General features: G+C 46.2%; 1 protein-coding gene across 2 annotated transcripts in view; it reads left to right on the top strand.

Moving 5' to 3' along the window:
- The window catches only part of PSMA2 (proteasome 20S subunit alpha 2), a 32921-nt gene extending 29446 nt beyond the window's left edge, over nt 1-3475 (top strand). For both annotated transcript variants that reach the window (XM_033930285.1, XM_033930286.1), the window contains exons 7-8: nt 3030-3087; nt 3168-3475. In XM_033930285.1, the coding sequence (XP_033786176.1) occupies nt 3030-3087; nt 3168-3284 (175 nt within the window). In that variant the 3' untranslated portion in view covers nt 3285-3475. The remainder of the gene's footprint in view (nt 1-3029; nt 3088-3167) is intronic.
- Nucleotides 3476-12296: the final 8821 nt, after the last annotated feature.

The raw sequence follows: 12296 nt of genomic DNA, 5'->3' as shown, positions 1-12296 counted from the left end.
TTGCATTTTGGAATCTGAGCACAAGGCAAATTACGTTCAGGTACACTAGATTGCCCTAGAGGCAATCGAGGATAAAATGATTAGAGTGGCTTCCCTAGTTCTCAGCCCACTGCTATAATTACAAGGCTGCTTCTTCTCTTTGTGGTAATTTGGCTACTTTATCCACAAGGAGAACACAGATCTGAACAGTATGCTGTTGTGTGATCACATGCTATCTGTTTGCCTTTTTACTATTATTTTGTCTGTTATGCATGTTGTCAAGGCCAATACACAGAATTTTTTGATGAGAAATTTAAAAGTGTTCTGATACATAAACATAGGAGTCTGTACCGTAGGTGAATTTCCTCTGGTCGCGAACTGTAGTAGAAAGATGTCAATCACATCTTTAATTTTCTTCTTCACCAATGAAGGTTAGTGCCCTCTTCAGTTTTTCCTTCTGCAAGTGAACTGAGAAGGTATGTTCTAAACTACTCTGTTCGGTTTTTATTTTGGGGCATTTTTTATCAATTTCAGGAGGCTTTGGTTCCTAAAGGTCCCCAATTTGGGGCAAATCTGCCTGGGAAAGGATGCAGATTCCACATGGGCAATCTGCTGCTTGCAGGGTGACCTCCAGGTGTACTTGCTGAGCCAGCATGTTTGCAATTTGGAAGCTCAGGGACCATTCCCCTGGGAGCTACCTTGTCTTCTGATTTAACCGAGACTTGAGCGCAGGCTGTGGGGCCTCTGAGACCCTTTGAGCTTCAGGGAGCCAACTGTGTTTTTCACTCTCCCTATCACAGCACGAGGATCTGTGGGGGTTGAGGCTGCAAGTGCATCCCTACCTGAACGACTGGCTGATCCAGGCTCCCTCATCTGAGGGTCAGCACACAGCGGATCAGGTGATACAAGTCCTGGAAGATAGAGCCATTTGTCTCCAACACAATCCCTGGAGTACCTGGGGGTCTTGTTCAACATGGGTGCCAGTCTTGTCTATGTTCCAGAGGCATGCAGAGAGCAGGCATCCTGACCAAGCCAGCTGCTTAAGCATGGGACCATCTTCAAGTCCTAAGTTCTATGGCAGCCACAATAGATGTGGTTCCTTGGGCGAGGGCCCACATGCGTTCTCTCCAGCGTATGTTGGTCTCTGCAGACTCTTTACAGAAGTCTGTGCCTTGGACACTGAAGGCCTGGGCCAGCATGGACTAGTGGATCCTCTCTCAGTATCTCACCAGGGACATGCCCCTCTGCATAGCATTCTGGGTGGTCATCATGACAGATGCCATTTTCCTTGGCTGGTGAGCTCATTGCAATCATTGGCCAATTCAGGGACATTGGTCACCCACCCAGAGGAAGTGGTAGATCAACCAGCTGGAACTTCAAGCCATTCGGCTGGCTCTGCTGAAATTGTGGAAGACTCTGAAAGGCCAAGTGGTTCAAGTCTTCTCAGACAATGCTACAGCAGTGGCCTGTGTCAATCATCAGGGGATCACCAAGAGTGCCCCTTTGTCTGGAAGTCCGCTTTCTCTTCAATTTGGCGGAACACCATCTGCAGGCGTGCTCACGTAGCAGGAGTGGACAATATCCAAGCTAACTTCCTCAGCAGACAGGCCTTGGATCTGGGAGTGGACTCTGTCGGTGACAGCATTCTAAGCCATTGTTTGTCGCTGGCATCAGCCACAATTTGACTTCATGACTGTGGCAAAGAACAAAAATTTGGACAGGTTCTTCAGTCAAAGATACGCGCCCAGATGTGCGGGTCTGGATGCTCTAGTCCAGTGTTCTTCAACCACCAGTCTGTGGACCGGTGCCAGCACGTGCATCAGGCCCCAGACAGTGCTCTTCAGCCGTTAGTCGGGCTGACTCCCTCTTCCTCAGTGCTGCAGTGCACAAAGCCATAGGCACATGCTCCTATGTGTGTCCTGCGCCTGAACCGGAAGCCTTTTCTTTGATGTCACGTCAGAGGGTAGGCATCCAGATGAGGCACAGGACACGTGAGGAGCCGCTGCCCACGGCTTTGTGCACTGCAGCACTGAGGAAGAGGGAGCCGGCCCGAAGATAACACCGGGGAGCAGGCCAGAAGGCAAGGCACAGCATGGAGGGAGGGAGACAACAGTAGGGGGAATTGTTTTATTTTTTAATTTAGTGATTGATTTACATCTGCTGTCTGTTCAGGAAGAAATGCATTTGTTTCTCTCTCTCTTTTCCTCTGGGGTTGTACTGCCTGTAAAGTCTTGCATCTTAGGGTTTGTTTCATGGGGACTATGTGGAGACACAGGTGATATGTTCAGTTGTTGACAGTTACTTCTATAAAAAACGGTTAAATGCATTTTGCCTTTACTTTTTTATTTACCCTCGTACAATTGGAGCAGTAACAATACAGAAATATAGAGAATCAAAACACTCGCAGAGATATATAAAAGCCAAAACAGTAGCTACACATTTGCAATAGCCAAAGGAAATAGATGAGCCTTCAGATTTATTCTAAATTGAATTATAAATGTAATCCTATGTAAGGGCAGTGGAAGAACATTCTAAAGAGAGGCACCCTTTGTATAAAAAAATAGAAGCCACTATTTGTCTAATTGATGGGAAGATGGAATATCGAGGGACAATTTATCTGTTGATCTTAGTGCACAAGTAGGCCTACAAATTCTTAAAGGAGTTAGCAATCACTATAGACACAATATCATTCATTGTCTTATGGATAAATGACAAAATCATAAACTTCACCCTCCAAGCCACAGGTAACCAGTGTAGTTCTTTTGAAACAGGAGTGATATGAGTGAATTGAAGTTTATCAGTCAAAAGGCAAGCTGTAGCATTTTGAACTACTTGTAAAGCATGCAATTTATACATTGGCAAGCCCAGATAGACAGAGTTACAATAGTCTAGTAGTGGAGTAATTAAGCATTGTATCACCGTTCTAAAATTTGTAGAGTTCAAAAGAGATGTGTAACAGAAGGTACCTGCTTGTAGAATTTCACCACAGTTGTTTGTGAAGAATTAGCAGTGCAGAATAGAAAAGGATATAATCTGTTTTTGTTTTACAGATACAATGAAGAACTGGAACTTGAAGATGCCATTCACACAGCTATCTTAACATTAAAGGTAGGCTACAGATCCATTTATTAGGTATCTTGTCTATTTTCTAATATTGTTTTCATGTGTCTTATCTTTTTTTTTAATAGGAAAGCTTTGAGGGGCAAATGACAGAAGACAACATAGAAGTTGGTATCTGCAATGAGACCGGATTTAAAAGGCTTACTCCAGCTGAAGTAAAGGATTATTTGGCTGCCATTGCATAAGCAGCATGCCTAGACTTTTTTGTGGGGGGGGGGGGGGGTGAGACTTTTTTCTGCCACTGAAAAAAATATTAGTTTGAAATATTTTTGTTGTAGATTTTGGCATACTGGCTTATTTCTACAAGGTTTTGTTTGACAGATCTTTATAAGCTTACACAAGTATGGATCACAATAAAAGATATCTATTGAGCTTTGAGCAGTTTTTTGTTAAAGGTTTTGTGTTAAAAGTGCTGTAGTTCCACTGTCCAGGAAAACATTGACTGATATAAACAGTTATGTTAGATTTATTTTAAAAAACTAAGCGGGTAAAAATCTTTGCACCCTTATACATTTTTCAAATTCAAATAGGTTTTTTTACTGATCTAAATAATATATGCTACACTTTTAATGCAAAATTGTGACTCTTGGCAAACCACTTAACCTTCCATTACCCCAGGTACCAGTTAGATTGTAAACCTGCCAGGAGAGATGAGAAAAATACTTAGGAATACCTGATTTCTATTCAGAATATTGTAAACTGCTTTGGGTAAATCTCTTCATGAAAGTTAGTTAATAAATCCCAATAAATAAAGAAAAATTCCTTTGCAAAGCAGCAGATGAATCCAGAGACCAGTGGGATATAGCTCACATCGACCAGCAGGTGGAGATAGAGAACTGATTTCCAGTTGGCTTTATAGCCTGGTGATCCTCCTGTTGAATCAGTTTTGCTCTATCTCCCAGCGGTGGTGGAGCTATTTCTCTAGCTCCTAGAATCTAAAGGTGCCTGGTGGATTGGTGATCTTATAGTCTCCTCTGTTGAGCCTTTGGCTCTTCAGTTGGATAGGGGTGCCTGGCTGATTGGTGCCGGCTTTAGGAGTTACACCTGGGCCCTCCCAGGTCCCTGCTCCACCCTCCCCTCCGAGTGATTGAGGGTTTGCCTGCTCTCAGCGTTAGTTTCTTCATTCCAGTTAAAAAAAAAAAAAAAAAAAAACGTTACTGCCTGTGCTGAGCTGTGCCCCGGTAAGGTAGCTTGGATTAATTACCAGCTTTATCCTGATTGAGGGAGGCGGGCTGAGAGCGTGGTGAGTACTGAACTTTGGTTACATTTATTTGTTTTAGTGTTACCTCGAGTGCCGGTCCGGTTGGGAGGGGCGGCGTGGTGATGGACGAAGAGGCTCGTCAGCGGTGTTCACCCTGTGGGAAGCGTCGAACACCGGCGGGCTTGTGCTCAGCGGGGTGCTTAGACGCACCAGCTGAGGATTATTTTTTGCAGGCAGGCGAAGGGGCCAGTTCCCGCGTCCGTGAAGCGCGCTCGGCGTCCCCGCCCCTCGCGGTCGGCTCGGCCTCACGGCGTGGTATTGCCACGGCCGAAGGGGGGGGCGGCAGGGGGGGGGGAGTCGGAAGTGCGGGAGGGCGCGGGGGCTCCGCTCTCCGGCGCCGAACAGGGGGGAGCTTCAGCGGTTGGCCTGGGCTCATTCACCCCGGAGTTTATTATGTTGATGCATAAGGCTTTCATGCTGCAGTGCAGTCAGCCTGCTCCTCCGGTCTCAGGGAACTTGCCGGTGCTTTCTGTGCCCCCGCCTGGTCCCCTGAAAGTGGATGCTGGGGAGACGGCGAAGGGGGATGGTTCTCCTGTGAAATCGCCGATATTTAAAAAGCGCAGGCTTGCGTCCGCAGACGAGCCTATGGTTGTTTCCCCTTTTTCCCTTCCAGAGTTGTTGGAGGAAGGTGAGGTAGAAGAGTGGGAAGAGGAGGATCCCCAGTATAGGGAAGTGGATGACCCTTCCACCCTCCGGCTTTTCCATCGGGAAGAACTTTCCTCCTTAATTTCTAAGGCTTTACTGAGTTTAAACATTTCTCAGGTGGATTCGAAAGTTTCAGGTAACCCTCTTATGGCAGGTACCCGTACGCCACCGAAGGCTTTTCCGGTGCATGAAGCCATGCAGGAGCTGATCTCGGCTCAATGGGATACGCCGGATGCCGGGTTACGGGTAGCAAAGGCCATGCGGCTTTTGTATCCGGTAGACCCGGACGAACTTGAGAAATTTAAATTGCCTAAGGTGGATGCACTGGTAGCCGCGGTTACCAAACGGACGACCTTGCCTGTAGAGGGGGGGGTTACATTAAAGGATGCCCAGGATAGGAAGGTTGAATCTTCGCTGAAGTTATCTTTTGAGGTTGCTGCAGTGACTTTGCAGGCCGCAATCTGCAGCTCTTATGCGGCAAGAGCCTGTCTGCAGTGGTCTAAAGGGATGGCGGATAATTTGATGGAGTCCGGAGGTGCGGTTCCTTCGGAACTGGTTGATTTGGAATCAGGTTTAGCTTATTTAGTGGACTCCTTGTATGATATTATTCGCGCTTCGGCGAAACAAATGTCGCTTTCAGTTGTCTCTCGCAGGTCTTCATGGCTGCGACATTGGGCGGCAGATGCGGCGTCTAAGCTTCGTCTTGTGAAACTCCCTTTTAAAGGGGGTTTATTGTTTGGGGAAGATTTAGAGAGATTGGTAAAGGATTTTGGAGATACCAAAACCCAGCGGTTACCGGAAGATAGGCCTAGGCCCCCTTTGAAGTCCTCGTCATCTAGACCTCGTTTCTGGGAGGTATAGGTCTGGGAAACCGTTCTTTGGTTCCGCGTATGGTGCCTTTTCTTCGGCTAGACCTAAGGGGCGACAGAGAGGTTCCTTTCGTACGACGAAACCCGCTTCCGGTCAGCCAGCTCGTACCCCGGCTAGTCGCGCTCCGCAATGACGGGGTCTTGGCCCCCTCTGCTTTTCCACTAGGGGGACGCCTGTCGGCGTTTTGGGCGGAGTGGGCCAAGATCACGTCGGATCGTTGGGTGTTAGATATTATTCAAGAAGGGTACAAGTTAGAATTCGCCGCTCCCGTCGCCGATTCTTTCTTGGTATCCCCGTGCAATGGAGCGGCCAAGGGAGAGTCGGTCCGCTTAACTCTTCAAATTCTCCTGGATCTAGGGGCGGTAGTACCGGTACCGCCGGAGGAGGTAGGCCGCGGTATTTATTCCCTTTATTTTGTTGTTCCAAAAAAGGGGGGTTCCTTCAGGCCAGTGTTGGATCTAAAAGCAGTCAACAAATTTCTCAGTGTTCGCCATTTCAGGATGGAAACGGTTCGCTCGGTGATTGCGGCCGTACGGCCGGGAGAGTTTCTCACGTCCCTCGATCTCAAAGAGGCGTACCTCCATATTCCAATCTGGCCTCCGCATCAGAAGTTTCTGAGGTTTGCGATCCTCGGCCAGCATTATCAATTTCGGGCTATGCCCTTTGGCCTGGCAACGGCTCCCCGCACCTTTTCAAAGGTGATGGTGGTGGTGGCTGCCTTTTTACGCAAAGAAGGGATTCGGGTTCACCCGTACTTAGACGACTGGTTAATCCGCGCGTCATCCAGGCAAGAGAGTGTGGAGGTAACTCAACGGGTAATCTCGCTCCTTCAGTCGCTAGGGTGGATCGTCAACTTTCCCAAGAGTTCTCTGTCCCCTTCTCAGTCTTTGGTGCACCTGGGGGTCAGATTCGAAACTGGCCTAGGAATGGTGTTTCTTCCCCGGGAACGGGGAGAGAAATTACAGTCTCAAATTCGAGGGCTTCTCGGGTCGCCCAATCCTCGGGTTTGGGATTATGTTCAGGTTCTAGGCTCGATGGTGGCGACTCTGGAAGTGGTTCCCTGGGCTCGGTTCCATATGAGGCCCCTGCAGATGTCGCTTCTTTCTCGGTGGTCCCCGGCTTCTCTGGACTATTGTCGCCGGCTCCGTTGGAGTCCGCGGGTGGCTCGCGGCATGCACTGGTGGCTGACCGAGGTCCATCTGTTCCGGGGCATGCCGCTAGCGACGCCGGATTGGGTCGCGATTACGACAGATGCCAGTCTCCGAGGATGGGGGGCTCAGTGCCGGCAAGCTTCCGTGCAGGGAGTGTGGTCCTCGGGAGAGGCACACTGTTCCATCAATTTGTTGGAACTGAGGGCGATAAGGCTTGCGCTACGAGAGTTTCAGGCCATGATTCGGGACCAGCCGATCAGGATCTTTTCGGACAGTGTCACGGCGGTGTCATATATCAATCGTCAAGGGGGAACTCGGAGTCCTCAATTAGCCGAAGAGGCGATGCTGCTGTTTCGGTGGGCGGAAAGGCATGTTCCGCTTCTTTCAGCAGCACACATTGCGGGTCGCGAAAACATTCAAGCGGACTTCCTCAGCAGGAATCGTCTCGATCCCGGCGAATGGGAGTTGTCTCCAAGGGCGTTCGAACTGCTGGTCCTTCGGTGGGGGCTGCCAGACATGGATCTCATGGCCTCATCCCGCAACACAAAGCGGCCTCGGTTCTTCAGCAGACGGAAAGAGAAGGGCTCGGAGGGGGTGGACGCTTTAGCTCTCCCGTGGCCTCCGAATTCCCTTCTGTATGTATTCCCCCCTTGGCCGATGATCGGTCGAGTCTTACAACGCATCGCTCTCTTTCAGGGCAGAGTGATCCTGGTGGCTCCAGATTGGCCGCATCGGTCTTGGTACGCGGATCTGATGCAACTCGCGTCGGGCGATCGGTTGAAATTCCAGGTGACTCCGGACTTGCTGACCCAGGGTCCAATCTCCATGGACAATCCGGCCCACTTTGGTCTTACGGCCTGGCTATTGAACGGTCGCGGTTGACTAAAAAGGGCTATTCGGATCAGGTTATTGCCACTCTTCTTCGAGCGAAGAAGATGTCTACTTCTACCTCTTATGCTAGAGTGTGGAAAGTTTTTGAGACTTGGTGCGGGAAGCAGAGTATTGCGCCCTTCCAGGCGTCTCTGGCGGCTATTCTGTCTTTTCTACAGGAAGGCGTTTCTAAAGGGTTAGCCTATAACTCGATTAAGGTTCAGGTGGCGGCCATTGCATGTTATAGAGGCCGGGTGTCGCGCTCGTCAGTAGCATCTCACCCGGATGTGGTGCGATTCCTTAAGGGGGTTCACCATATCCGTCCGCCGGTACGGCGCACCTGTCCAGCTTGGAGTTTGAAGCTGGTACTCACTAGGATGCAGGCGGCGCCGTTTGAGCCGCTGTCGGCGGCGACGCTAAAGGATATTACATTAAAGACTGTATTTTTGGTAGCTATGGCGTCTGCAAGACGTGTGTCGGAGCTGCAGGCGCTGTCTTGCAGGGAGCCTTTTTTGCGCATTTCGGATGCTGGGGTGTCGGTGCGGACGGTACCGTCCTTTCTTCCGAAAGTGGTTTCTTCGTTTCATGTGAACCAGAGTTTATTCCTCCCGGCCTTTCGGAAGGAGGATTGGGGGGCGCGTTTCGCGTTATTACGGTTACTGGATGTACGCCGTATGATTCTTCATTATTTAGGGGTGACTAACGACTTTCGCCGGTCGGATCATCTCTTCGTGGTTTTTGCAGGTGCAAACAAGGGTATGGCGGCGTCAAAAGCTTCGATAGCTCGTTGGGTAAAAGAGGCTATTGCGTCGGCTTATCTGTTGGCAGGGAAGATCGTGCCGGAACAGCTTCGTGCACATTCCACTCGGGCGTTGGCAACGTCGTGGGCAGAGTCCGGTGGTATGTCTTTGGAGGAAATTTGCCGGGCGGCCACTTGGTCGTCAGGGAACACCTTTTCTAAGCATTATCGGCTGGACGTGGCAGCCTGTGCGGAGGCAAGTTTTGGCGCTTCGGTGATTGCAGAGGCGACTTTGGCTTCCCACCCAGTTTGAGTTTGCTTTGCTACATCCCACTGGTCTCTGGATTCATCTGCTGCTTTGCAAAGGAATGTAAAATTATGTCCTACCTGTTAATTTTCTTTCCTTTAGAAGCAGCAGATGAATCCAGAGCCCCACCCAGATGGGCTCTCTCTCTCTCTCTCTCTCTCTCTCTCTCTCTCGCACTCTTTCGCTTGTTCTTCGAAATTCTGAGTTCGGTTGGGAGATTGTTGGTGATTATTATTAGTTTCTTACATTTCTAATTACAAGATTTTTCACTGGAATGAAGTTTTTTCCTTTGGTTTGACGGCTCATGCTCCTTTACTGGGATGCTGGGGCAATATGCATAACTGATTCAACAGGAGGATCACCAGGCTATAAAGCCAACTGGAAATCAGTTCTCTATCTCCACCTGCTGGTCGATGTGAGCTATATCCCACTGGTATCTGGATTCATCTGCTGCTTCTAAAGGAAAGAAAATTAACAGGTAGGACATAATTTTACATTATAGATAGTAAAAAACAGTCATTGTAAATCTTCACCCTTTTCATAGCTAACTCTAATTAGCTTCTTCGTCATAACAAACCCAAATTGCTTTAAGGCCCAGTAGTTGAACTGATTTGAGAATCAAGCTGTTATATGACAGTGTTCTTCAGTGTAGGGCTTCTGTGGTGGCCCTCATAATCATTCTGGCTTTTTTTCTGTTACTCTGTGCATCTCTACCCAAGCTCATGAGAGAAAAAGCTACCTGCTTGAAAGACAAAGCATTTCTCAATAGATGAAGAGAATGCATTTTAAAATGCCTATCCTCAATAAAAAGTCTGAAGGCAGGCTAGTGGGGTATATGTCATAGAACTCTCAAAAAAAATCATATAATAAACGAAAATGAAATAAACCACCAAAACTACCAGACACTCAAGAGATTTATCAAAAAAATGAAAAAGTGCCACATTGAAGGAAAAGATCTCAGAAATCCATGCCAAAAGATCATGCAATCCCTTATAGGCTTAAATGTAGATGAGGGTTTCATTCATTGATTCAAAAACCTTCAGTATTAATTGTGCATTGTTTTCGCCATCTTTATTTTAATTTTTTCACTCTTTTTTATATTTTCCTTTCTATTTCTAATTTTTAATTGTTAATTATATCCTATCAGAGAATATGTAAAATTTTTCTCATTCATAAGAGTACAAGAGACTTTTTATCATAAATACTTAAACTTCATTAAGTGTTTGAATTTCAACAAACCACTTATCTGCAGCATAGAGAAGTCCTTGTTTTGCTCCTCCTGCCAACCACTTTTCCTCTCTTAGTAGTAGTGATTTATATTAATTTTCCTAGGGGCAGAAAAAATACTTGCATATAGAATATATATAAACCGCTTTGATTGTCCCCACAGAAAGCTGGTAGATCAAATCGATTACCCTTACCTACCACTAAGGTCAGATGAACAAGATTGTAGTTCTCAACTTCCTTTCTCCACTTCTGTGAACTTGTGTGCCACTGTCTCTAGTCCTCCACAACCACTCCTAAGGATGCATTGAAAGGGTTAGACAGTGGCACTTCCAGGACTTACCCCCCATTTCTAATATGTCCGGGCTGCCTCGCTTTATCTACTTATAGCTTAGCTGGCTCCTTATGGACACATTATTTAAAGTCTGCCTAACTTCCATTCCTATTTGTAGTTTTCTGTAGTCCTCTTTCCAATCCTTAATTAATGCTGAGCAGAAGTATTTTTCTTCATCAGCCTTTACATAGTCTTTTCTCTTTACATTCAAGTCTCACAATGCCACTTTTATACTCCAAAAGCATCTGTTTTGTTCCATATCTATCTTTGTTCTCCTTACTTCTCTTAGCTTTTCCTGATAGATTAGGAATATAAACTTTGTCCATTATATTTTGTTACTTTAGAAAACCACAATGGCTTTTTTTTTTTCTTCAAATGTAATTTTACTTACTCAAAAAAAGCTTATCTATATGTACTTCAGGTGTGAGAAGCCTGGATAAAAGACGCCTTGCCATCAGTATGATGGTTCAATTTTGTTGCAGAGGTGATAGTTTGGGGAAGGGAGGGGGTGGAAACAGCGGCAGATTGTAAAAGTAGCTTATACTGGTTAACTGACATTAGATTAAGGGTTCATTCTCCACATCAACTTTTCTGTCTGCCCAGGCAGTAAAGAAAACCATGGACAATACAAAGAATCTTTTAAATATGCATATCTTAACTAAATTCATGCTGGCTGAACAATATTGTCATAAAACACACTTGTGATTTTCTCATGCACATAAATTCTTGGCAAATGATCATAGCACTAAGTAGCTTGTTTGCTCACATTATTTTCTTTTATTTCTTTGTGGTATTCGCTCTATATGAAATGTCAGTAATTTAAAACCACTGAAAGCCTCTGACCGCTCTAAGGATTTGCCACAACAGAGATACTTCAGTAACTTTGATCACCTCCTTATTAAAGGGAGAGATGATCAGCTTTTACTGACATTGGGAATGGCCCTCCTGAAAATCAGTACTTCTGATTAAAGCTGGAAATTTCAACCCCTTCCTTTATAAAGCTGCGCTAGCGTTTTTAGCGCCAACTGCGGCAGTAACAGCTCAGACGATCATAGGAATTCTATGAGCATTGAAGCTGCTACTGTGGCAGCCGACGCCAAAAACACTAGCGCGGCTTTGTAAAGGACATGATAAATGATATACAAGTACTGTATTTTAATAAAGATAAAATAATATCACATATAGCACCAGTATTTCTTCAAAGCGGTTTACATAAAATCACACTCCCAAAATTGAATAGCAAAAAACACTGGATAACAAATTATTCCAAAGGTTTTGCTTCCTTAAAACAAACTGGTGATCATGATAGATTCCTTCAAATTAAACAAAAATATAATTTCCTACTGACTGTATCATGTAGGAATTTTGAGAAACACGCTGGTATCTTTAATTGACTATAATATATTTTAATGCACAAAGTTTCTGATACGCTGGAATAGTTTGCCAAGGCTAAAAGTGTTTTCCTGCTGATTTTCATTTATACTCAGTGTCGAGTGCATCTCGTTTGTAGTGTCCAACAATAGTCAGCCAACATTGATGGATTTCAGTTGCCCTGATATCTTTTTTCTTTAGTGGCAATGTCCTGGTGAAACCTTTCACCATATTTGTCGCTGACTGCACCAGGATTTGCAGGGAAGCCCAAGTGTGAATGTAGAAAGTGCCGCCCTCTCCAGTCACCTGGAATGGAACCACCGCAAATATCGGGGGAGTACTGTAAACAGGCAGTTTTACAGGGAAATGAGCCCTGTAGACCGGCACACCTCAGTATTTATTTTTTTTAATCAGAACAGACTCCA

This window comes from Geotrypetes seraphini, chromosome 2 (genome assembly GCF_902459505.1).
Source record: "Geotrypetes seraphini chromosome 2, aGeoSer1.1, whole genome shotgun sequence".
In the NCBI taxonomy this organism is placed as follows: domain Eukaryota; kingdom Metazoa; phylum Chordata; class Amphibia; order Gymnophiona; family Dermophiidae; genus Geotrypetes; species Geotrypetes seraphini.
This window is presented reverse-complemented; position numbering and strand designations above follow the sequence as displayed.